Source organism: Ahaetulla prasina, chromosome 2 (genome assembly GCF_028640845.1).
Source record: "Ahaetulla prasina isolate Xishuangbanna chromosome 2, ASM2864084v1, whole genome shotgun sequence".
In the NCBI taxonomy this organism is placed as follows: Eukaryota; Metazoa; Chordata; class Lepidosauria; order Squamata; family Colubridae; genus Ahaetulla; species Ahaetulla prasina.
In genome coordinates this window covers 918,378-945,218 of record NC_080540.1, presented here as the reverse complement: position 1 = coordinate 945,218, position 26,841 = coordinate 918,378, and the positions used below count along the sequence as shown (strand labels likewise).

The following is a 26,841-nucleotide window of genomic DNA, read 5'->3' as shown; positions in this document are numbered from 1 at the left end:
ATTTAACCACTTCTAAAATATTGGAAATTTCCTCACTTCAGATACGGAAATTGAAAGAAGATATTAAAGACAGTCTAAGGAATTTTTTACAGGAGCTTATGGAGGCTCATCTTTCAGAAATAGATCAAAAATTTAATGAAATGGAGAAAGAAATACTGGATTTTAAAGATATGGTGGAAGAGCAGAGGAGGGAGATGAAAAAATTAAAGGAATCAATTACCCCATTATTGTTATCTAGTATTCAGACAGAAAAAAGACTGGATGAACTTAACCAAATTAATTTAGATTTGCAAAGGAAAATAGATGAAGTTCAAATTAATTTGAATTTAGAAAATAAAATAGATGATATTCAGGTTAAGGTAGATAAGGCAGATGAAGAAAGGGTTATATTACAATATAAATTAATGGAATATGCTATAAGGGTAAGGGGCTTTAAAGAGGAAAATTTGAAAAAGATTTTTATTCAGGCCTTTGCTCAGATAGAGGGAGTGGAACCAGAAGATTTTGAAGTTAATATTGAAAAAATTTATCGTGTTAATTCTTGGTTGGCAAGGCAGAAGTGTTTACCGAGAGATGTGGTTAGAATAGAATAGAATTTTATTGGCCAAGTGTGATTGGACACACAAGGAATTTGTCTTGGTGCATATGCTCTCAGTGTACATAAAAGAAAAGATACGTTCATCAAGGTACAACATTTACAACACAATTGATGGTCAATATATCAATATAAATCATAAGGATTGCCAGCAACAAGTTATAGTCATATAGTCATAAGTGGAAAGAGATTGGTGATGGGAACTATGAAACGATTAATAGTAGTGCAGATTCAGTAAATAGTCTGACAGTGTTGAGGGAATTATTTGTTTAGCAGAGTGATGGCCTTCGGGGGAAAAACTGTTCTTGTGTCTAGTTGTTCTGGTGTGCAGTGCTCTATAGCGTCGTTTTGAGGGTAGGAGTTGAAACAGTTTATGTCCAGGATGCGAGGGATCTGCAAATATTTTCACGGCCCTCTTCTTGATTCGTGCAGTATACAGGTCCTCAATGGAAGGCAGGTTGGTAGCAATTATTTTTTCTGCAGTTCTAATTATCCTCTGAAGTCTGTGTTTTTCTTGTTGGGTTGCAGAACCGAACCAGACAGTTATAGAGGTGCAAATGACAGACTCAATAATTCCTCTGTAGAACTGGATCAGCAGCTCCTTGGGCAGTTTGAGCTTACTGAGTTGGCACAGAAAGAACATTCTTTGTTGTCCTTTTTTAATGATGTTTTTGATGTTAGCTGTCCATTTGAGATCTTGCGATATGATAGAACCCAGAAATTTGAAGGTTTCTACTGTTGATACTGTGTTGTCAAGTATTGTGAGAGGTGGAAGTATGGAAGGGTTTCTCCTAAAGTCTACCACCATTTGTACGGTTTTGAGTGTGTTCAGTTCCAGATTGTTTTGGTTGCACCACAAGGCTAGTCGTTCGACCTCTTGTCTATATGCGGATTCATCATTGTCTCGAATGAGACCAATCACTGTTGTGTCATCTGCGAACTTCAGTAGCTTAACAGATGGATCATTGGAGATGCAGTCATTGGTATACAGAGAGAAGAGAAGTGGGGAGAGCACACAGCCTTGGGGGGCCCCTGTGCTAATTGTACAGGTATTTTATGTGATCTTGCTTAGCTTCACCTGCTGCTTCCTGTTTGTTAGGAAGCTTGTGATCCACTTACAAGTCTGTTCCGGTACCTGTAGCTGGTTTAGCTTAGTTAGAAGAATGTCTGGAATGATGGTATTGAATGTTGAACTAAAGTCTACAAAAAGGACCCTTGCATAGGTCTTTGGAGACTCAAGATGTTGTAGGATGTAGTGCAGAGCCATATTAACAGCATCATCTGTTGATCTATTTGCTCGGTATGCAAATTGCAAGGGGTCTAACAGCGGATCCGTGATGGTTTTCAGGTAGGAAAGCACTAGCCTTTCAAAGGTTTTCATGACTACAGATGTTAAAGCAACTGGTCTGTAGTCATTCAGTTCCTTGATGGTGGGCTTCTTCGGCACTGGGATGATGGTAGAGCGTTTGAAGCAAGAAGGAACATAACACATCTCTAGTGATTTATTGAAAATATGGGTGAAGATGGGGGCCAATTGGTCAGCACAGACTTTTAAGCAAGAAGGAGTTATCTTATCTGGGCCTGGAGCTTTTCCTGGCTTTTGTCTGTGAAATAGGTCCTGCACTTCCTTTTCTGTGATCACTAGGGGTTGTGAACCCAATGAAATGGGGTCAGTTGTAGGAGGCTTGGCTGTTGTTGGTGTGTCTGAGATGGGGGTTGTGGAGATAGGTGGCTGTAGTTTCCTTTCAAACCTGCAGTAAAACTCATTCAGGTCTTCTGCCAGTTGTTGATTACCTTCAGCCTGGGAAGGAGGTTTGCCATAGCCGGTGATATTTTATATTTATTTATTTTACAAATAAGAAGATTAGGTATGGAATTTTGCAAGCATTTTATAAAAATACATTTCAAATATTAAGACAAGATATAATAATGATGAAGGAAATTCCTCCTAAAATGTTAAGAAAAAGAACTTGCCTTTTTAGTGGATGAGCTTAAGAAACATCAGATATATTTTAGATGGGAGGTTCCAGCTGGTTTAACAGTGAATTATACAGGAAGAAAGTATTTTCTCAATACAGTTTGTAAAGCACGAGATTTCTACACTAATGTATTAAAGATTGGGAACTCTTTATTAATAGATGTTAAGTTGAATGATGAATAGATGATGGAAAAAGTGTAAGACAGAAAAAGGGGAGGGAGAATGTTTAATTCTATTATATATGATTATGATTAATTTTTGTAAATGATTTATTTTGGATATAAATGTGTAATTTTAGGGGTACTATTTGATATATTTCAGGTATAAAGGAATAGGAAAATGGAATATTGTTTAACTTTGGAGGATAGATAGTAAAATTTAGGAATTTGGATTAAATATTATATTTAAGAGATGGATGTAATGTTGTTATATGGCTAATTAGAATTTAATTGTTATAATAGATATATTTTGGATAAGTTATAGGTGTAATTTTAATAATGTTATTTGATATAAGCAAGGTAAAGTGAAGATTTTAATTATTACAATTGATATATTGGATATTTGTAATATTATTTGATGTATATAAACGTCAAAGATGTGAAAAGATGGACTATTGTTTACCCTTGAAGGTTGGATAGAAAAATTTAAGAAATTAAGTTGGAAATATGAACTATTTTTGAGAGACTGCTTAAGGAAGAAAGACATTTTAGAAGAACCCATGGTGAATATTGGAAGATGGAACGTTGTTTTAATATTGATTGATGAAGGTTGGATATTAAAAACTTTATTCAAGAACAAATACTAACTCAATCGGAAATTTCTGAGAACTCTAGGAATGGAATGGTCTGATATATAATGGATTGGAAGAAATGTATTTTCTTTGTTTCTGGAAGGAGAGTTAAGATTTTATGGAGTTACTATGGATTATGATTTGTGTTATATTTTAATTTTTGATTGTTAGTTTTATACCCTTTATTCGGTTCTGGGAAGTCCTGGGGGGTGGGGGGAGGAAGGGGAAGGGGGAGGGGATGAGGGTAGAAAATGGATTGATGGTCAATGTACAAAGATGATCGAAGACGTATAATTAATGTAAGATCGGAGCTGCCTGGCTACCACTTCAGAATGATGGGAAAGAAGGAAGTAGAAGAGAGGAGGAGGTAGGAAAGAGAAGAGGAGGAAGAGGAAAGGAAGGAAGAGGGATAGAAGAGGGAGAAGAAAGGAGTAGGGAGGAAGGAGGAGAGGATGTAGATAAGAGAGGGGGAGGATGGTTGTGGAAAGTAGAAGAAGGTAGAGAAGGGAAGAGAGTTAAAGGAAGGGGGTGGTGACCGGGCAGGTCTGATTAATTGTATATGATGGTACATTAAATATGTTATTGGATATGAATGTTAAAATAAAACTTTTTTAATAAAGAGCAAAAAATAGATTCAAGCTAAATGTCAACCGCTTCAAACTTGATTGCAGAAAATATGACTTCTGTAACAGAGTTGTTAATGCTTGGAACTCATTACCTGACTCCATAGTCTCTACTCAAAATCCCAAAATCTTCAATCAAAAACTGTCTACTATTGACCTCACCCCATTCCTAAGAGGACCATAAGGGGCGTGCATAAGCACACAAACGTGCCTACCGTTCCTGTCCTATATATATGCTTATACCTCCTTATATTTACCCATATATGTGTTTATTTACTATATAATCTTTTTGTATGATACCTACATATATTGTTGTGACAAAATAAAATAAATTCTTCTGCACATGCGCGTTATGGCGGCTTCCTGAAATCTTGTGGAGTCGGCGGCTGGAAGTCCTTGGCCACGATGCCGTTCAGCCGCTCGCCCAGCTGCTTGTCTTCGGGTCCCGGTCTTGTCATCTTCTCGGCCACCGGGAGCGAGGTCCTTGGACCTCTTTGAACTCTCGGCTGCCGAGTACGGAGCCGGAGTCGGAGTTTGTTTTCAGGCAGCGAACGGCGGCGGCCATGTTGGGGGGGGTTGGACAGCGGCTGGAAGTCCTCGGCTATGATGCCGTTTAGCCGCTCGCCCAGCTGCTTGTCTTCGGGCCCCGGTCTTGTCATCCTCTCGGCCACCGAGAGCAAGGTCTTCGGGCCTCATTGAACTCTCGGCTGCCGAGTACGGAGCCGGAGTTTGCCCTTAGGCAGCGAACGGCGGCGGCCATGTTGGGGGGGGGTCTGCGGAGACGCCCGGCATGAATCAGCAGCTTTCGGGCCGTTGTGGCCACAGATACCAACTGGACATCAACAAAGGATACTAACAATAGCTGAGGCGCCCGAACACCGACGGAGGATGCTAATGGTGGTATGCTGGACACCGGGTGTTCGGGTCGCTATTAAGTTTTGGTGCTGGGACGGGACTCGTATGGGCATGAACAGCGCCCCCTCCCCCCCTCCCTCCCCCCTTCATGGTCATGGACTGGAACATCGCTTTCTCCCCTACTCTGACTTTTGTTATGGCCTGCCAACATACCGCAACCGTCATCAGCGGTTCACCTCTCTTTGAGCCATTCTTTCCATCAGCGACGGAGAGGTGGTTGGCCTGGACAATTTTAACAGCAGCAGAGCGGCATGTGGGGCCATATTGGGTCCAGAGGATAATCTGCCGACTTAGGGGTGGAGGCATGGACGGCGTACATCTTGACGGCTAAGGATGGACATTTTGCCACGACTTTTGGGACTATCTCTCCATGAGATATTCATTTGCCGAACTACTACGACTGCGAGGTTCCCCCGCCTCGCAGGAATGGCCCTCCAAGCTATCGAGGGCTTACCTTAACGAAGGGTCTTGGGACCCAGAGAGGTGGCATGCGGCTAAGAAGAATTTGCACTCGTTACCTCTCGCTTGGATTACTGTAATGCTCTCTACATGGGGCTCCCCCTGAAGTGCACTCGGAGGCTTCAGTTAGTCCAGAATGCAGCTGCGCGGGTGATAGAGGGAGCTACACGTAGCTCCCATGTAACACCGCTCCTGCGCAGACTGCACTGGCTGCCTGTGGCCTTCTGGGTGCACTTTAAGGTGTTGGTTATGACCTTTAAAGCGCTCCATGGCTTAGGACCTGGGTACTTACGGGACCGCCTGCTGTTACCACACGCCTCCCACCGACCCGTACGCTCCCATAGAGAGGGACTTCTCAGGGTGCCGTCCGCCAAACAATGTCGGCTGGCGGCCCCCAGGGGAAGGGCCTTCTCTGTGGGGGCTCCCACACTCTGGAACGAGCTTCCCCCGGGTTTACGCCAAATACCTGACCTTCGGACATTTCATCACGAACTCAAGACTCACCTTTTTATCCGCGCGGGGCTGGCTTAAATCGGGATTTTAATCTTAAATTTATTAATTTTAAACGGGGTTTTAGTATGGTAAATTTTAATCACTGGGCTAATTTAAATAAGTTTTTTAAATCATATTTTAAATCTGTATATTGTATTGTCGGTTTTTTATTATGCCTGTACACCGCCCTGAGTCCTTCGGGAGAAGGGCGGTATAAAAATCAAATCAAATAAATAAATAATAAATAAATAATAAAATAATATAAAATAAATGAATTCTGAAGTCTCAGGGCAATTTGGCTTCATTTTCCATGACTTACTTTATTTTATGGTCCCACCTTGCTTGCAGGCACATGATATTTCTTGCAGCTCTTCCAATGCACCATTGTTGCTACTTTGTCATGCCGCTGCTTGTAGTCAGTCTGGGCGATCTTCTTGCAGAAGTTTACCAGGTGGTCCACTCTTTCTTCAGCTTCTTTGCATAGGCGGCACTTGCTGTCTTATTTGTTTGTAGCCTGTCTTTATTGTTTTTATAAATAGCTTGAGGAAGCAAACATACCCATCACACCTTCTTCCTCTTCTTTTCCCCCTGTGAGGTAGGTCTGGCTGAGAGGGAGTGACTGCTCAACGTCACCCAGCTGGCTTTCATGGCCAAGATGAAACGTTTGAGCTGAAAACGCAGTTATTTATTCAAGCGGGACTGGCTTAAATTTTTAAATATTACTTAACTCGGGTTATTATTTTATGAATTTTAAGGGTTTTAAATTTAATTATTTTAAATTTGGCCATCTATAGAATATGTTTTTTAACTTCCTGTATATTGTACTGTTTTAAAATTGGCTGTACACCGCCCTGAATCTAATAAATAAATAAAAAAATAAATAAAAAAAAATAAATGAGACTTGAACTCTGGGTTTTCCAGCTTGGGTCCTTAACCACTAGACTAGGCCAACCTTGCTCTCTTTTGTTTATTTAGGGGTCCTGCTTTTAGTATGCTGACGGTGAATTTTAAACGTCCCTTTACTTTTTTTTGTCCCAGTAATGGAGGCTTGTACAACATTTCTTAGAAACATCCCCCGACCACATCCCCTCATCAAACTGATGCCCTGCCTGTGGTCTGTGCCCACCAACGTTTTCCATTTCTTATGTGTAGTTAACATCAGCAGTTTCTGCTTGCGAGCGCAGCTGTTTATCTTGGTCTCTGCATCTTGGCACCTCACAAGCCAGCATTCGTTCACTATGGAATAACTTGTGGCTTAGCTGTGGCTGAAGCTCTTACTGAAGCTGAAGTTCATTCATCAACTATCTTGACACCTGTTATTTATTTTTGGATGTTCCTATTGTTTTAAATGTTTTTAGTTCAGAATTGTCAGCTGCCCAGAGTCAATGATTGAGAAGGGTGGATACAAAAATGGAATAAATCAATAAAAATAATAATAATCACAGAAGGATTTCTCTCTTTCGAGGGGTCACTTCCAGGTTCTCTAACTCCTGTTTGTAGGAACCTGCTGATTTTGGCACTTCTGTGGAATGTGAAGTACTGGAAAAAGGATTTCTTTTCAGAAATGAACCTTATCTTGAGAGTTCTTAAAAGCTGCTTTTTGTTCCATTAGAAACTTCAGAACTCTGTTCTGAACTTTCTGCTTATGATCCATAAAAGTTTTGCAAAATTCTGACAACCCAGCCAGCTGAAGTCCACAGGCCTTAAAGTGGCCAAGGTTGACACCCCCCCCCCAATATATTCAAAAGCAGAGGGTCTTCAGAACAGGGGCCATGCCTGGCCTAGCGAAAGCCTGAGGGATGTCTGAACAAAATAAGCAGCTGCAGAGGGTGGATTGAATTTCTTCTGCATCTTTTCAAGAGGTTTAAAGAAACCTGCCGATGCGCAGCTGATTATGGCCACCCGTCCTATGTCCATTCATGAAACAAAAATAAATTTTTTTTAAAAAGTATTTTTTTAAAAAAGAAACAAAAATACCTCCTATTTTTAGAGGAGGACCTTCTCAAAAGGCCACTTTCTCACAGAAGAGGACGGCTCTGCTAAGCGTCTGCCCCCTCCAGCATATTTCAACCCAAAGTGTCCTTGAATAAAGTATCTTTATTGGAAAATGGGATAATTTGCTATCGTAGATGAGACCAGCTCTTTTGTAGGTCCATCAGGAACCCCATTTTAACACTGTAACAAGAGTTGAAAGGGGCCTTGGAGGTCTTCTAGTCCAGCCCCCTGCTTAACCAGGAGACCTTCTATCATTTCAGAGAGGTGGCTGTGCCAGTCTCTTCTTATAGACTTCCAGGGAGGGACAGAGAGCTGTTCCACTGGTTAATTGTCCTCCCTGTTAGGAAGTTCCTCCTTAAATCCAGGTTCTCTCTCTCCTTAATTAGTTTCCAACTGTTGTTTCCTGCCCTGCCTTCTGGTGCTTTGGAAAATAAGTTGACCGCCTTCTTTGGGGTAGCCCCTCAAATACTCAAATGCTCCAAGCACGTCACCCTGGTCCTTCTTTTCATTCGAATAGAACAGAATAACAGAGTTGGAAGGGACTTTGGAGGTCTTCTAGTCCAACCTCCTGCTCAGGCAGGAAACCTACACCATTGAAGACTAAAGATAAAGCTAAAGGTTCCCCTCGCACATACGTGCTAGTCGTTCCCGACTCTAGGGGGCGGTGCTCATCTCCGTTTCAAAGCCGAAGAGCCAGCGCTGTCTGAAGATGTCTCCGTGGTCATGTGGCCGGCATGACTCAACGCCAAAGGCGCACGGAACGCTGTTCCCTTCCCACCAAAACTGGTCCCTATTTTTCTACTTGCATTTTTTACGTGCTTTCAAACTGCTAGGTTGGCAGAAGCTGGGACGAGTAAGGGGAGTTCACCCCATTACGGGGCACTAGGGATTCGAACTGCTGAACTGCCGACCTTTCGGTTGACAAGCTCAGTGTCTTAGCCACTGCATCCCTCCATTTCAGACTAGACATACACAATTCCTGTAACCGTTCTTCCTGTTTTGAGGTTTTTCCTTACCTGTGCCAGGCGTTTGGGCACAAGTGTATAAAAACTCTCTGATTGGCTCTCCATAGGGTCATTGTTCGTGGCCCTTAACCCAGAAGTTAGGGTGGATCCCCAGGGGTGGGGGGGGATTTCTTGGCTCAGAAAAGGCCTTGGGAGACCAGTGGGAGGCGGCCAAGGAAAATAGTGCCGGCTGAGGGGTGGGGTTGGATAACTCGGGAGAGCCCCATGGAACCCCCAGTGTGGGAAAGGGCGGCCAGGTGGGGCAGATGACCGCAACGGCATTCATCGGGATCGTTTTGGACCCCTGGCCACGGAGTGTCCTCAGGTACGCCAGTCTCCCTTCCTGGCCTCACCTCTCCCCAAGGCTGCAACCGCTTTCAACCCAGCGCCTGAAGCAGGAGGTTGGACCATAAGTCCACCTCCTACAATACCCAGAATGCTCAGCCAGGAAGGGCGTGGCAGGGTCGCCTTCCAAGTGCGCAGAGCCTGCAAGAAATCCGAGCCCCCACTTGCCAAACAGAACCGGAATAACTCTCTCTCTGTCCTTAGTAATGTGGGAAGCGAGCAGCCAAAATAATAAAGTTCATTTGGTGACTGTTCAAAGTTATGATGCCATTTTCACAGTTACGACTTTTGCAGCATCCCCATGATCGGGATCAAAATTCGGACGCTTGGCAACTGACTCGTACTTAGGACGGTTGCAATGTCCCGGAGTCACATGATCCCCATTTGTGATCTTCTGACAAGCCATGTCACTGGGAAAGCCAGATTCGCTTAACAAGAGAAGCTCCCTGTCTCAAGAAACCTCAGGAAGGGAGAGGCCACGGAGAGCCGGCTACCATGGTGGCACGATGGTCCTCGGCCACCACGCAGCTCATCACCAACACAGAAGCTCTGCTCGCAGGTCGGTGCCCGCCTCCCTCTGCAAGCGATGAAAGGCTGAAAGACAGCTGGGGGAGCCGTCTGCCTTGAACCCCGGGGTTCAATCTGAGGGTGGGGCGGTGGAGGGAGGACCCCCTGGCACTCCTCCCCTTGTCCTGCAAGAAGCCCCCCCTGTAGTTTTATTCCCACAGACCTCCAGTCACATGAGATGTCGGAAAGGAAATCTTTATAAGCTGATCCAGAGCAAAGAAAGCACCTTAGGATCTGCAGCAGGCAAACCCCGACAGGCCCAGGGATGCGTGGGGGGGGGGGGCACACGGCCCGGGGTGGAGGGGGGGCACCAGCCACAAGCCCCATTGGCTGGGAGGGAGGGGGGGACAGGAAGAAATGCAGATGGCAGCACCACAGGGAAATTCCTCAGTTGCTGGTGTCATGTGATCTTCCAGAGAATGAGATGCTGCCGAGGGGCTTCGGTCCTCCCACAGCCTGGAACCAGGGTGGGCTCTTTGCTCCCTTTCTGGGCTCGATCGGCACCATGATACGCAGCTGGCACTTTGGTGCTGGGAATGCAAATCCCCGGCCAAGGGCTTTCCTTCCGTCCTGCAGTTGTGGGAGGGGGGCAGGACCCCAACTAAGGGAGCCTCTTCAGTACAGGATTCGGAAAGCAAAATAGCTCACACTGCGGGGAGGGGGGAGAACCACACGTGGGGTCCCTCGGCTGGTTTCTTTAAGGCCTCCCACCCACCTGGGGGACCCAGAGCAGGCCAGGACGGCTGCTAACAGCCCTCCCCCCCAATGCAGTGTGTGGGGAGAGTCTGGGGGAAGAAGCGAGGGCATCCGAAGGGTCCCGGGGACAGGTAGGGAGGCCTCGCCAAAGGGGCGGGGCGGAGAGGGAACAGGGATCCCCGCTTTCTGCATGCGGGATGGACAGAGAAAAACCCTAAGTAGCTTCAATACCCCCTCCCCAAATTGCCAACTAAGATCCACGGGGGGGGGGGGAAGGGGGTCTCCCAATGCCCCCGACCCTCCGCAGCCCTTCCTCCAGGATCCAGAGTGAGGCTCCACCACGCAGGAGGCCTGTCACTTCGAAGTGGGGCCCGGCGATGAGGACCCGAGTCCAGAGAGCTGCCTCTTGCCGGCCCCCTGGCCCTTCTCGGGGGGAGAAGCAGCAGGCTGCGAGGGGCCAGGCGGAGGCTCCGATTTCGTCCCTGTCGTCTTCTTCTCTGCAAAGACTGCCGGAGAGAAAGCCGATGGGTCAGGGGCGATGTGGGGCTGCCTTTCAAAGGGGCCGGGGTGGCGGGAGGCAGTCGCCCACTCACCTCCTCGCTGGGAAAGCACCTGCAGGAAGCCCAGGAGCACAAAGGTGACCAGGAAGAGCCCAATCACGTCCTCCACGGAGGGGGCCGAGGAGCCTGGAAAGGAAGGGAGGTGGGGAGTGGCAGGAATGGACATCAGGTCCTCCCCCAGCCCTCTAGGAGGCTCCCTTCCACCAATGCTTCCCAGAGAAAGGGAGCTCCCATTTCAGCCAGCGCAGGTGTTCTCTTAAGGGCAGCATCTTAAGGGGGGGCCACGACCCGGGAAGGGGGCTGTGCCGTGGGGCCAAAGGGGCTTGCCTGCATCATCATCATCATCATCATCATCATCATCATCATAATAATAATAATATTTTAATTTGTATACCGCCCTTCTCCCGAAGGACTCAGGGCGGTGAACAGGCAGATAAAATATAAATACACACAATAATTTAAAAACAACCCTTAAAAAACTAATTTAAATGCCCAAAATGTTAAAAAACATACTCCCCTGTAAAATAACACAATTTTAAAAACCCATCCAATAAAAATAAAAATCAGGCTAGTCCAGCCATATGAAATAAATAAGTTTTAAGTTCATGCAAAGGTCCTAAGGTCAGGTAATTGTCGAAGTCCGAGGAAGTTCGTTCCACAGGTCGGAGCTCCCACAGAGAAGGCCCTCCCCTGGGCGGCCAGTCGACCCTGTTTGGCTGACGGCACCCTGAGGAGTCCCTCTCTGTGGGAGCGTACCGGACGATGGGAGATAGAAGCCGGCAGTAGGCGGTCCCGTAGATAGCCCGGTCCTAAGCCATGGAGCGCTTTAAAGGTGGTAACCAATACCTTGAAGCGCACCCGGAAAGCAACAGGTAGCCAGTGCAGTCTGCGTAGGATAGGTGTTATGGGAGCCCGAGACGCTCCTCAATAACCCGCCAGCGTCCTGAACTAGCTGAGGTCTCCGGGTGCTTTTCAAGGGGAGCCCCGTGTAGAGAGCATAGCAGTAGTCCAGGCGAGAGGTAACAAGGGCATGAGTGACTGTGCATAAGGCATCCCGGTCCAGGAAGGGCCGCAACTGGCGGATCAGGCGAACCTGATAAAATGCTCTCCTGGAGACGGTCGCCAAATGGTCTTCAAAGGACAACCGGCCATCCAGGAGCACGCCCAAGTTGCGTACCTTCTCCATCGGGGCCAATGATTCACCCCCGACAGACAGCCGCATCTGCAGCTGACTGTACCGAGGTGCCGGCATCCACAGCCACTCCGTCTTGGAGGGATTAAGTTTGAGCCTGTTCCTCCCCATCCAGACCCGTATGGCTTCCAGACACCGGGACAACACTTCGACAGCTTCACTGGGGTGGCCTGGGGTGGAAAAGTACAGCTGGGTGTCATCAGCGTACAGTTGGTATCTCACCCCAAAGCCACTGATGATCTCACCCAGCGGCTTCATATATTTATTTTATTTATTATTTATTATTATTTAAATTTGTATACCGCCCTTCTCCCGGAGGACTCAGGGCGGTTCACAGCCAAGTAAAAATACAATACTATAAATACAAATTAAAATACAATTAAAAAACTTATTAAAATTGGCCAGAATTAAAATTTAGAGCTAAAACCCATTAAAACCCATTAAAACACTAACCCAGTCCAGCGCAGATGAATAAGTAAGTTTTAAGCTCATGCGAAAGGTTCGGAGGTCCGAAGTTGACGAAGTCCTGGGGAGTTCGTTCCAGAGGCGGAGCCCCATAGAGAAGGCCCTTCCCCTGGGTGTCACCAGACGACACTGTCGCGCCGATGGCACCCTGAGGAGCCCCTCTCTGTGAGAGCGCACGGGTCGGTGAGAGGTATTCGGTAGCAGCAGGCGGTCCCGTAAGTATCCCGGCCCTATGCCATGGAGCGCTTTAAAGACATTCACCAACACCTTGAAGCGCACCGGAAGGCCACAGGTAGCCAGTGCAGCCGGCGCAGGATAGGTGTCACTCGGGAGCCACGAGGGCTCCTCTATCACCCGCGCTGCATTCTGGACTAACTGTAGCCTCCGGATGCCCCTCAAGGGGAGCCCCATGTAGAGAGCATTGCAGTAGTCCAGGCGAGGCGTCACAAGGCGTGGTGACTGTGCACAAGGCATCCCGGTCTAGAAAGGCGCAATTGGCGCACCAGGCGGACCTGGTGGAAAGCTCTCCTGGAGCGGCCGTCAAATGGTCTTCAAAAGACAGCCGTTCATCCAGGAGAACGCCCAAATTGCGCACCCTCTCCATCGGGCCAATGACTCGCTCCCGACAGTCAGCCGCGGACTCAGCTGACTGTGCGGGATGCCGGCATCCACAGCCACTCCGTCTTGGAGGATTGAGCTTGAGCCTGTTCCTCCCCATCCAGACCCGTCGGCTTCCAAACACCGGGACAGCACTTGATGGCTTCATTGGGGTGGCCCGGTGTGAAAAGCACAGCTGGGTGTCATCAGCGTACAGCTGGTACCTCACACGAAGCCACTGATGATCTCACCCAGCGGCTTCATATAGATGTTGAACAGAAGGGCGAGAGAATGACCCTGCGGCACCCCACAAGTGAGGCGCGCGGGTCGACCTCTGCCCCCGTCAACACCGTCTGCGACGATCGGAGAGATAGGAGGAGAACCACCGATAACGGTGCCTCACTCCCAATCCTCCAACCAGCGCAGCAGATACCATGGTCGATGGTATCGAAAGCCGCTGAGAGGTCTAATAGGACCAGGGCAGAGGAACAACCCCTATCCCTGGCCCTCCAGAGATCATCCACCAACGCGACCAAAGCCGTCTCAGTGCTGTAACCGGGTCAGAAGCCGGACTGGAACGGGTCCAGATAGACAGTTTCCTCCAGGTGCAGGGGAAACTGATATGCCACCATACTCTCTACAACCTTCGCCGCGAAGCGAAGGTTGGAGACCGGACGATAATTACCTAAAACAGTCGGGTCCAGGGAAGGCTTCTTGAGGAGGGGCCTCACCACCGCCTCTTTCAAGGCGGCCGGAAAGACTCCCTCCAACAAGGAAGCGCTCGTAATCGCCTGGAGCCAGCCTCGTGTCACCTCCTGAGTGGCCAGCACCAGCCAGGAGGGGCACGGGTCCAGTAAACACGTGGTGGCATTCAATCTACCCAGCAACCTGTCCATGTCCTCGGGAGCCACAGGGTCAAACTCATCCCAGACAATATCACCAAGACCGCCCTCAGACGCCCCGTCCGAATCGCCACAATTTTGGTCCAGACCGTCCCGAAGCTGAACTATTTTATCGTATAGATAACCGTTAAACTCCTCAGCACGTCCCTGCACGGGTCATCCCGCCCCTGGTGAAGGAGGAGCGGGTCACCAAACAGGGCAGCTGGGCGGTTATCTGCCGACGCAATGAGGGAGGAGGCGAGCAACGCCTCGCTTCCTCAGTGCCACTAGGTAGGTCCTAGTATAGGATCTAACTAGTGTCCGATCAGCCTCTGAACGGCTGGGCCTCCAGGAACTCTCTAGGCGTCTTCTCCGGCGTTTCATCCCCCTCAGCTCCTCGGAGAACCAAGGAGCCGGTTGGGATCTGCGCCGGGGCAGAGGGTGCAGGGGCACGACACGGTCTAAAGGCCCAGCCGCAGCCCGTTCCCAGGCTGCGGCTAGTTCCTCTGCCGTGCCGTGAGCCAGACCCTCAGGAAGTGGCCCAAGCTCCGTCCGGAACCTCTCTGGGTCCATCAGGCGCCTGGGACGGTACCAACGTAATGGTTCCGTCTCCCTGCGGTGTTGGGTAGCGGTCAGAAAGTCCAGGCGAAGGAGAGAGTGATCTGACCATGACAAAGGTTCTGTGACTATATCTCTCAAGTCCAGATCCTTCAACCACTGACCAGAGATGAAAATCAGGTCCAGTGTGCCTCCCCCGATGTGAGTGGGGCCATCCACTACTTGAGTCAGGTCCAGGGCCGTCATGGAGGCCATGAACTCCCGAGCTACTGTCAATGACGAGCCGGCAGATGGCAAGTTAAAGTCCCCCATCACTAAAAGTCTGGGGGTCTCCACTGCCACCCCGGCAAGCACCTCCAGGAGCTCGGGCAGGGCGGCTGTCACGCAGCAAGGAGCCAGGTACGCGACCAGCAAGCCCATCTGACATCTATGACCCCACCTCACAAAGAGGGATTCACACCCGGCAATCTGAGGTACGGTGGTCTCCCTCGGCTCTAGACTCTCTTTAACAACAACCGCCACCCCCCCACCCCTACCCTGGGCCCTCGGCTGATGGAATGCACGGAAACCCGGTGGGCACATCTCAACCAGGGGCACGCCCCCTTCAGTGCCCAACCAGGTCTCCGTAACGCCTATAATATCCACGGCACCCCCCTGAATCAGATCATGTATTAGGGGGGCCTTATTGGCCACGGACCGTGCGTTGCATAACATCAGACGAAGGCCCAAGCTCTGAGGGTCTTGACCATCCGGGGAACGGGAGAAGTCAGGGGGATCGGGGCACATGATCGCCTGCATACATTGAACGCGTGACCCCCTAAACCGATACGATCCCCCCCTTCCGCCATATCTGCCCCTCCCACTTACCGTGCAGATGGACTCACCCTCACACAAAGGAACACACTCCCCCCCCCATAACCTCCGAACCCATTTGATAGTCGCCACGAGCATGCGCTGGAACTGGTTTCCCTCCCGATGGGCTACCCCCATCACCCGCCCTAACCCTCCCACCCCTTAAAAATACCCTGTCTAAAAACTCCCAAAGGCTCTTTCTTTTCGCATGCCACCTCTGTGGGTCCCAAGACCCGTCATTGAGGCCGGCCCTTGGTAGCGACGTGGGCCATTCCTGCGAGGCGGGGGCACCTCGCAGGCGCAAGAGTTCATGTACAGTGTAGCGCATAGAAAAGTGCGAATCGGCGAGGGATGCTAAGATGGTAAAATCCCAGAATAGTAAAAATGGTGGATCTTCCAGCGGATGTCCAGTTGGTAGGAGGACAGATGGAGCAGGAACCAGATAACGATGACAAAGCAGGAACAGACAGGCCGGCAGTCTCCATAGTGAGCTTATGGAAAACAATTCTACAATAGCTCTTGATCAAGTAGAAATGGCTATCGGTCTGTCAAAGTCCATAGACCAGTCCAAACTAGTCCAATCCAGTCCAGTCCACTCCAAAACCCGCGGATGAACGTGCATGACCACCCAGTTTAGGTGACCAAAAGTCCGGTATGGGGGGGGGGAGGTGGAAAATACGATGGAACGAGCCAAGCCACAAAGGGCCATTAGATGACACGCGATGTAAAATGCGATGTAACAGGCCAGAAGAGGGGACAAACCTCAGCCTCGGCTCCGGCCTCCTCTCCCACCGAGGCCTCACCACGCCCATCACCGGTGGGGCTGCCGAATACAGGGCGCCGCTGGACAGGCGCCTCGCAACCCACAAGGCCTCGCCGGGCGCAACCAGCGCCGATGGAACTGGCGGGCCTACCGATAGGCGAAAAAGCGGGCCGGGATTCATGCCAGCTGGAACCAGGCCGAATCCACACCGCGAAGCTGCTGGAGCCAGGCCAGGACCGCCGACGATTTCCCATCAGGTCTGCCTTAGGATATCCAGACCCATGGTTCTCTGCCTGTATGGCAGTTACGGCTTTGCTTACAAACCCCAGGAAGAGGCTAAAGGCTGTCGTGTTTCAAGTTGCCTGACCTGGGTGTGTTCTGACTCTGTCCAAGGGGCCCCTCGGATCGCCCGTGATCTGAGAGGGGCCGAGGGTTGGACTGGATCGCCTCCAGGGTCCCTAGGAGTTTTTGTGATTCTGAGCCAAGGGTATTGCCATTAAACTAGCCCCGTCCTGGAGCTGAGGAAGCCGCACTTGCCCCAAAGGGAGAGCCTCCAAGGAATGGCCCCAAGTGGGAGGCCTGGCAGCAATGAAGCCCCCGGCTCTTCATCACTCTGCCCTGGCTGGGACTAGCCCGGAGAGGGAGCTGTTCTGCCTGTGGGGCCAGCTCCTCTCCCCCCCCCACCCTGAGGCTCCATTCAAGGGAGGGCTGGGGCAGTGGGAGCGGCAACCGGAGCAGCCTGGAAGACCCCCAGGACCCCTGGAGAGGCACGCATGGGTGGGACATCCTTCCCCACCAAAAGGGGCTAAGGGAAGGGGATGAGCAGCCAGCCGGAGCCAGCAGGTGGTGCCTTCTACCGCAGCCCCGACACAGCAACCTCCCTCCAGCGGGGCTCCTCCTCCGGTGGCTCACAGGTGACCCCTTCGCTGCCAAGGGGGCTCCGGCTACTGTCTGGGTGGGCAGGGGTGGACTTCCCGGGCTTGCGGCTGGCAGGGCCAGCAATCTCACCCGTCGCCACTGCAGTTCTGTGCTGCCCAGGAAGGGCCCGGCCGATTCCTGCCCCCCCTCCTTAGTCAGTTGGGCGGATGGGCGAGCAGCCCGAGAACCCCGAGCCAGCCCCGCTGCGCTCCCGCCCGAGCGCTGGTCAGCCTCCTTCAGGCCCCTCCTTGGCCGGTGCAGCGTCCCTGGGGAAGGCTGGCCCCGCACCTCACGGGTCAACTGAAAGAGACACTGGCCAAGCGGTTGGTCTCTGACGGCGCCAGGCCTGTTGGGCCCAGGGGGTTGGGGGTGGTACAGTACATTTTCTATGCCGGCCCAGGCCCCAAGCCCCCAAGCTCTGCAAATTCTCCCGTGGGGGTCGGAGAGGGAAGCCACAACTGCTCCCAGCATGGGACCCTTCCCCACTCCAAGCACTAGATGCTGTGGCTATAGTTTTATTCCTCTTTATTTGTGATGCATCATAAGAAAAAAACCGGACCAGAGGTTCCCGTAGAATATTCGCAGCTGAGGGTTGAACTGTGGGGCCCCTGGTGCCCTGAGGATGTCAGCTATTTTGGTTATAAAATGTCTGCAAAAAAGCTCCGAGATCGCCAAGGACCCCACACTAGAGGTTGCAAAGCCCCCTCCCTGACCCCCAGACCTAAAAAACCCTTACTTTGCAGCAGCAATGAGCCAAAAATCTCTCATCTTCGTAACTGAAGAATCTCTTGTGACTTTTAATAATATTTATTAGTTGGGAAAAAAATCCCAACCCCCTCATGGTTTTTGGCCACATACACTAACCTTATGAAGGTAAAGTGAATGTAAGGGTTAGGCAGGGTTAGGGTTAGAGGAGAATCGGAGGAGCAGTGAGAAAGAGCAAAGATGCATTTAGTATCAGTAGGAAATTTATTCCATGCCTACAGCCATTAAACCATGGAGAAAAAACCTGCTGCTCCGGTTTTCCCCCCACTTTAGACGATAAAGGGATTTGAACCGTGCAGACATCTTGAATTGATTTGTAACCATCAAATGAATAACTATTTCCCAAAGCTAAGTTACTGCTTTGATAAAGTAAGAGTGGTTCAGAAAATATCAATTTCTGTATTTTAGTATAATTCAAGTTCATATTTGCATTGTGAACCTGTGTATTCCCCCCTCCCCCCCCCCCCGGCTAGTTTGAGTTAGACATTAAGGCACCAGGCTAGAAACTGGGAGGCTGAGAGTTCTAGTCCACTTTAGGCATGGAAAAAGAAAAAAAAAAGTAGAATAGAGCTGGAAGGGAGCTTAGAGGTCTTCTAGCCTAACCTGCTGCTCAAGCAGGAGACCCTATATACCATTTCAGCCCAGTGGCTGCCCAGCCTCTTCTTAAAAACCTTCCAGGGAAACAGACTCAGCAGTCAGAAATTTGACAGAGTCACAAGTGAAGGAGCATCTAAATTTACATTGCATGTAAATTGTAAAATACGTTCTTGCAAGAGCCTTTGGCCAGCAGGTAGAAATACCGAGGAATACTTTTCCTCCGATTTTTATTCCCTCCACCCGACCCTCAAGCCCCTCCCTGCAGCCCCCTTGGACAAAGGTTGCAATCTTCCCAGAATGCCTGTTTCCCCATGAATTTCCCCCCCCCTTAATCTCTTTCCCCACCTTTTGCCCAGTTCCCCTTTTCCCATACTACCTGTTGGGCCTTTTTTATTTCTCAACCTTTATTTCTTGTTTCCTTACGATCCTTGCAGCATAAGTGTAACAAACTGAGGCAAGCGGTTAATTAATTTCTCCACTATATTACTAGACTGTGTGGTTAAAACTTAACTAATCTGCTTGGCCAAACTGACTCGCCTATCGGAATAATAGTTTCTTCCTGTTTTCCAGTCTTCAGCTTTTTACCTTTAATGTCCCAATGTCCTACTGAACTTTTCGAATAGAATAGAATAGAATTCTTTGTTGGCCAAGTGTGATTGGACACACAAGGAATTTGTCTTGGTGCAGAGGCTCTCCGTGTACATAAAAGAAAAGATACGTTCGTCAAGAATCATAAGGTACAACACTTAATGATAGTCATAGGGAAACAGTCAATATAAATCTTAAGGATATCAGCAAGAAGATTACAGTCATACAGTCATAAGTGGAAGGAGGTGGGTGATAGGAACGATGAGAGGATTAATAGTAATGCAGACTTAGTAACTAGTTTGACAGTGTTGTGGGAATTAATTGTTGAGCAGAGTGATGGTGTTCGGGGAAAAACTGTTCTTGTGTCTACTTGTTCTGGTGTGCAGGGCTCTTTAGCGTCCTTTCGAGGGTAGGAGTTGAAACAGTTTATACCAAACAGTCTATAGAAGTTTATAAAACTGTTTATGCTGACTGCTACCTGCAGTTCGGCAGTTCAAATCTCACCAGGCTCAAGGTTGACTCAGCCTTCCATCCTTCTGAGGTGGGTAAAATGAGGACCCAGATTGTTGGGGCAAGGTGCTGACTCTGTAAACCGCTTGGAGAGGGCTATAAAAGCACCATGAAGCGGTATAAGTGTTATTGCTATCAGTGTTTACATCTGCTTTAATTGCATTTGTCCTGCTGGGTACAATGTTCCCTTTGACTTTACTTCAGTGAAACTTTCTTAATCCTGTTTCCTGTTGCCTACCTGCAGTTTGTCACTTTTGCAAGACAGCCACAAAAAGCACAGACAGTCCTGTGGGTAATTTGATCCGTTCTCACGTGATTTGAGGCCTCTTCTTATGAAGGGGGGATTCCTTTCCTAGAGAAATTATGGGGGCTTTCCCCATTTGAAGGATTCTCCTTATTTTATATCCTTCAGCTGTCAGAACCTTCCCTGACCAAAGTCCAGCCGCTCAGCCTGAGTCCACTGAGAGGAAAGCAAACCAGGCCGATGGTTGCCAACTGGGCAAAAGGGGCCCTTTTATTCTCTGCCCCTCCCTCGACAGAGCCAGGCTCCGCCCACCCTGGGTGTTACCTCTGTGGGTAGATTTTGGGTTGCAACAGTGCCAGGAAACACGGATCCTCTCCTCTCCTCTCCTCTCCTCTCCTGTGGAAACCCCAAAGGTAATCCTGTGCCCTGAAAGACCCCCAGCTGGGTGGGAGGGGGGAACAGGGGGACTCCTGGCTTCCCTCCAGCCCATGTCAGGAATGATTCTGCCCCCCCCCCCCGTCCTCCTCTTTCAATGGAGAGTGGGCATGCTCTGGGAGGGCAGAGCCAGGGAGAAACTGGTCCACCTGAAGTGGCATCTCAGCAGCCCTGGTTACCCTTTGCCACCTTCTCTTTTCTTGGTAGCTCCCCTCTGTGCCCAAATCGCCCCAGAAAAGGCAAAATCGTACAGCCTCACCCATTGTGAAAGCCTAAGAGGCTTCCTGCCAGCTGCTGCCCAGGCATCAGAAGCGGCACCCATTGGGAGGCTGGGCATGGCGCTCTCTCCTGGGACAGCCCAACAAAACACGGACAACTGAGCCAGCGGTCCATGGAGTCCATGGTCTCTGTTTGAGTTTGCCAATAAAGGAAAATACGTGTAGCTCAATGAGGGTTGAAATGAGGGGTCCTTGGGCTTTCTGAGCTGCGTTGCTTTCTTGGAACATGAGGCTGGGCTGCTCATTGTGAGCTTGTTTGTCAGTTCCTTGATTGGGCTGCTGTTTACTTCTTGATTGTTGGCCTGATGTTAATCTTGGGAGTTACAATGCTGCTCACCTGGGTACCGATTGCTGGTGGTGGAGGTGCTGAAGTCTTTCGGGTCCTTTTCCCACAGCCTGTAGATGCTGTTTGTGTCTATTGTTAGGCATGCGTTTATCCCAGGCATGTTTCAACTCAGTTACTGATGAAACATGACCTTCCTTCCTTTCGGGGAGGGACCCCTCCTGATCCAGGCCAAGCCGGGTCTCTCCTAAATGCCCCCAGCCCTAGTGGGGAGGGGTGTGGCCTCTGCTGCAGCCAGCAGGAAGGACTCAGCTGGCACAAGAAGGGGGACACTTTGGAAGGAGAGGCAAAGGCAGCCTTCGGAGGCTGTTTTAGAGACATCTCTGCTTGACCATGCAGCCCCCCCCAATTGGAAATACCCAGAAGCCCCTGTGGCACCTTGAGGAGGGTGGTTAGGGTGGAATCAGAGGTCCCCCTGCTTCAGGCATGCCCAGGGCCCAATCCACCCCTACAGGCAGCAGCCTGTCCACAGAAGGTAGGAAGGTGGATGGTTGGCCAGCCATGATCTCCAGAGGACCTGAGCAGCCCTCTGGGTGGGCCTGCAGAGCTGCTGCTGGTCCATCCTTCTGGACCTCTTCCCAGCACCCACACCCTGCGAGGCCCAGGCAAGGATGCCCTGATGGTCTGGGTGGGACCGAGGAGGGAAGGGGGACCCTGGGCCTGACTTGATCTCCAGATTTCCTTTCCCCTGGATCTGAACTTGGCTGCTGAGGTCTCATCCTGGCCCTGGTAGTCTTTCTCGGGGGCCTCGGAGGTTCGTCCCTACAGAGCATGTGGCGTGACACCGAGCTGCCTCAGGAGAGCCCTGTAGGGGAAGTGGGGCCGCCCTTTGTCCTCAGGTGGAGCTGATGCTCTTTTCTCTTACAGGCCATCCTACCACTGCCTACGGCCGCCATGCCGCCCTTCCCAAAGCGCTGCCTACGCTGCCTGGCCTGGCTGCTGGGCTTTCTTGCCATTCTCTTAGCGCTCACCTTCCTTGTGGGTGGCAGACACGAGGAGCTGCTCTCGCGCTTGCTGCCCCTCCTGCTGTGGGTCTGTGGTGTGGGGGAGCCCCATACAGCCAACAGCCACCCACTCCTGCCCACCACTGCCTTCTTCCTGCTGTCCCCGCCAGCCTGTGACCTGCCTGCCACCACCCCAGGGCTGCTGGTGCTGGTGGCCAGTGCTCCCGGGCATGCGGCACAGCGGGTGGCAGTGCGGCAGAGCTGGGGGATGGTGCAGGAGGCCGGCGGCCTGGCAGTGCGCACCATCTTTGTGCTGGGGCTTCCCGGGGAGGTGGCGCTGCAGGCGGCACTGGAGCACGAGGCAACCAAGCACGGGGACCTGCTTCAGGGACACTTCGCCGACACCTACGCCAACCTGACACTGAAGACCCTGACACTGCTGGGCTGGGCCGCCACCCACTGCCCTGCCACCCGCTTCCTGCTCAAGGCCGATGATGATGTCTTCCTCAACCTGCCTGCCCTGGCGAGCCACCTGCGGACGCTGGAGGGCCCGGATGCTGCCTACCTTGGCCACGTCCACTGGCTAGCGGTGGCCATCCGTGATCCCCACAGCCGCCACTACGTGCCCGCTTCGCTCTACCCATCACCCATCTTCCCACCCTACTGCAGCGGCCCCGCCTACGTGCTCTCTGGCTCGGCCGCCACTGCAGTGCTGGCAGCTGCCCGCCACCTGCCATTGCTGCCCGTGGAGGATGCCTTTGTGGGACTGTGCGCCCGCCATGCTGGCATTGCCCCACGCCACCTGGCCCACATGGCCAGGTCCACTCGTTACCCGCCCGACGCTTGCTGCTACAGGGAGGTGCTCTTCAGCATACACGGTGTGGCACCAGTCCAGATGCTGGCCATGTGGGCAGAGCCCGAGCGACCCTGCTCCACCTGGCAGCGCCTCCTCGGCCTGGCCCGCTGCAAAGTGCTGACCTGGCTGACGGCCTCGGAGGAGCAGTAGCAGGATGATCTGTGAGCCCTGGTGGAGCGGCGCCCGGGACTGGCCGCCCAGCTTTGCACTTGCAGGAGCACTGTTGGGAATTCTACCCAGCAGACGGACTCCCTGCTCTGGATTGCGGGATGAGTCTCCCCTTCAGGCGCTGTGGCCTTTCAGAGGAGGAAGTGCCGAAGTACCAAGGAGCCTCGCATGGGCAGCACACTCTCCCAGTCCTTTACAACCCTCTCTAAGCATTTTACAGAGTCAGCCTCTTGCCCCAAAAAATCTGGATCCTAATTTTACCCATGTCAGAAGGATGCAATACTGAGTCAACTTTGAGCCTGGTGAGATTGGAGCTGCCAAATTGCTGGCAGTCAGCAGAAGCAGCCTGCAGTTCTGCATTCTAACTACTGTGTCACCATGGCTGATTGGAATAATGGAATAAATCCATAAAAAAAATAAATCAAACAACAATAATCTTTCTGTCACGTTGTGGTGTCCAGCGTAAGAAAAGCCAGCAACACAAGTTGATGTTAGATTGTTTATCTGGAAATGTGTCCCGGCACGAAGCGACCGTCCAAAAGGAATCAGTTTGTGCTACCTTGGTTAGCTCACCCGCTGCTTATATTGTGCCCTACTGCCCCTGTGTGTATACCCCACCCCTCCCATCAACCCAGTGGTGAAATGTAAAATTTGTTGCTACTGGTTCTGTGGGTGTGGCTTGGTAGTGGGGGGGTCATGTGACTGGATGGGCGTGGCTTATTTCATTTTTTCACTTCTTAAAAGCATTTGTTTACTACTGTTTCGAGTGAATAGGTAGTAAAAAAATGCTGTTAAAAAAGGTTCTGGCAATTGCGCAGCGCAGCTTGAACCGGAGCGAATTGGTAGCATTTCACCGCTGCACCGACCACTTAGATGGCCTCCGCAGTCCGGCCACGCCCCTAGCCACCCATCCTGTCTCATCCTGCCTGGCTTCCGGGTGCCATCCATGCTCCGACGAACAGCTGTTTCTCTCTGAGCTGGGTACAGCCAGGGTTCTGCTAGTTAGGTGGCAGCTCCGTCGATGCAGGAGCGGGCAGCCAGTCAAAGTCTGGGGGGTCCTAGCCAGGCGGCAGCCCATGGACGACTGAGTGAAGCAATGCGGGTCTCTTGGGCGGCAGCTCCATGGCAGCCTGGCGGTTGCCGGCTGTGTGCGCACGTCCACTCCTCACCTAGCCAAATGGTGGCCCTGGCCTTTCTGAAAGTCTGGGGCTGCCACTTTCAAGGGGTCCCTTCCAGGCACTCATAACTCCTGTTTCTGGAAGGCGGCCGGCTGATTTCGGCGCCCAAGCACCGGAAAAATGATTTCTTTTCAGAAATGAATCTTATCTTGAGAGTTCTTAAGCTTCTTTTTGTCCCATTAGAAACTTCAGAACTCTTCCAAACTTTCTGTTTATGATCCATAAAAGTTTTGCAAAATTTTGACAACCCAGCTGTGGGCTTTGCCACTCCTAAACTTCCTCAAATATAGCGGTATCAACCTTGGATCACTTTAAGACCAACTCCCAGAATTCCCCAGCCAGCTGAAGTCCACAGACCTTAAAGCAGGGGTGAAATCTAAAAAAATTCCCTACCGGCTGAAGAGCTTGTAGAAAACATGTTTTTTTAAGATTCTGCTGATGAGGAACTCAGCTGCAATCACCAGAGGAGCCTTTTAAAACTTTTTTTTTTTTACAACGTGTTTGGCTGAAGAGGTTGTTAAAAAAAAGAGTTTAAAGGGTTCTGACGATCTCAGCTGAGCCTTGGGATCCTCAAAGGCTTTTTTTTTACTTTTAAAGGCATGTTTTCGGCTGAAGAAAAACTGCTTCTAAAAGTAAAAAAAAAAACAACCTCTGCTGATGGTGCGGCTCAGCAGAGGCAGGGCCAGGGCCAGGGATTTTTGCCACCGATTCTCCGAACCACCAGCCGCCATCACTACCGGATTGGGCAAGCCGGTCTGAACCGGGAGCATTTCACCCCTGCTTTAAAGTGGCCAAGGTTGACCACCACCACCCCACTCGAATATATTCAAAAGCAGAGGGTCTCCAGCAGAGGTGGGTTTCAGCAGATTCTGACCAGTTCTGGAGAACCAGTAGCGGAAATTTTGAGTAGTTCGGAGAACCGGTAGTAAAAATTGTGACTGGCCCCACCCCATCTATTCTCTGCCTCCCAAGTCCCAGCTATTCGGGAGAAAATGGGGATTTTGCAGTAAACTTCCCCTGGAGTGGGGTGGGAATGGAGATTTTACAACATCCTTCTGCTGCCACACCCACCAAGCTGTGCTACACCCACCAAGCCACACCCACAGAACCAGTAGTAAAAAAATTTGAAACCCACCACTGGTCTCCAGAACAGGGGCCGTGCCTGGCCTAGCGAAAGCCTGAGGGATGTCTGAACAAAATAAGCAGCTGCAAAGGGTGGATTGAATTTCTTCTGCAACTTTTCAAGAGGTTTAAAAAACCTGCCGATGCGCAGCTGATTATGGCCACCCGTCCTGTGTCCATTCATGAAACAAAAATACATTTTTTAAAAAAAGTATTTTTTTTAAAAAGAAACAAAAATACCTCCTATTTTTAGAGGAGGACCTTCTCAAAAGGCCACTTTCTCACAGAAGAGGACGGCTCTGCTAAGCGTCTGCCCCCTCCAGCATATTTCAGCCCAAAGTGTCCTTGAATAAAGTATCTTTATTGGAAAACGGGATTATTTGCTATCGTAGACGAGACCAGCTCTTTTGTAGGTCCATCAGGAACCCCATTTTAACACTGTAACAAGAGTTGAAAGGGGCCTTGGAGGTCTTCTAGTCCAGCCCCCTGCTTAACCAGGAGACCTTCTATCATTTCAGAGAGGTGGCTGTGCCAGTCTCTTCTTATAGACTTCCAGAGAGGGACAGAGAGCTGTTCCACTGGTTAATTGTCCTCCCTGTTAGGAAGTTCCTCCTTAAATCCAGGTTCTCTCTCTCCTTAATTAGTTTCCAACTGTTGTTTCCTGTCCTGCCTTCTGGTGCTTTGGAAAATAAGTTGACCGCCTTCTTCCTTCTTTTAAATTTTTATTTTATTTTATAAACAAACATTTAATACATCAGTCATTCCTTTCGTGTGACTTTTCGGTGTTTTCTTCATGGCTCCATCGTTTTGTTGTTACTTCTTTCTTCATTTCAATTTAATCTATTACAATTTTTTCACAAGTACAATATTCTAATTATACCATTTTCATAACTATCAATTGCTTATCTATGTTTTTTTCTAACCAATGGTAAAATTGATCCCATATCTTAAAATATTCTGAATCCTCTCTTTCTTTGATCATAAAAGTTAAATCTATTCATTTCTGCACAATCTAAAATTTTTTTAATAACTTCTCCTTCCATGGGTATTTTCTCTGTTTTCCAGTTTTGTGCAAAAACAATTCTTGCTGCTATTACATGTATAATCAAATAAATATTTTTTTACTGGTTTTCTCTGGGAAGATACCCAATAAGAACAGCTCTGGTTTTAAATAATGTGTTGTTGGGTCATTTCTTCTAACCATACCTTTATTTTATTCCAATAATTTTTAGCTTCTGGGCATGTCCACCACATATGATAATAAGATCCTGGTAACTGGTGGCATTTCCAACATTTAGCTGATTTATCTTTAAACATTTTTGCCAGTTTTTCAGGAGGCATATGCCATCTATAAAACATTTTATATTGGTTTTCTTTATATGCAGTGGACCATGGCCCATAACGGTTGCCATTTATCTAGATCTATTGAGTATCCAAAACTTTTGGCCCATGTTATCATTGTTTCCTTTACTTGTTCATCTTCTAACTCAATACCCAACAAAAAGTTATAAACTTTTTAAATTAATTTATCCTCTGTTCCTGTGAGTATCCTATCCAGCTCTGTCTTT

At 49.7% G+C, this 26,841-nt stretch overlaps 1 protein-coding gene across 2 annotated transcripts in view; it reads left to right on the top strand.

The window, feature by feature from the left end:
• LOC131192792 (beta-1,3-galactosyltransferase 4-like) overlaps positions 1-24,651 on the top strand; it is a 48,340-nt gene extending 23,689 nt beyond the window's left edge. The window contains exons 1-2 of one of the 2 annotated variants that reach the window (XM_058172313.1): positions 8,908-9,755; positions 21,873-24,651. In XM_058172313.1, coding sequence (XP_058028296.1) covers positions 21,900-22,955 — 1,056 coding nt within the window. In that variant the 5' untranslated portion in view covers positions 8,908-9,755; positions 21,873-21,899 and the 3' untranslated portion in view covers positions 22,956-24,651. Of the gene's footprint in view, positions 1-8,907; positions 9,756-21,872 lie in introns of those variants that run through there. The other variant, XM_058172314.1, reaches the window with a different exon arrangement.
• The last annotated feature ends 2,190 nt before the right edge of the window (positions 24,652-26,841 follow it).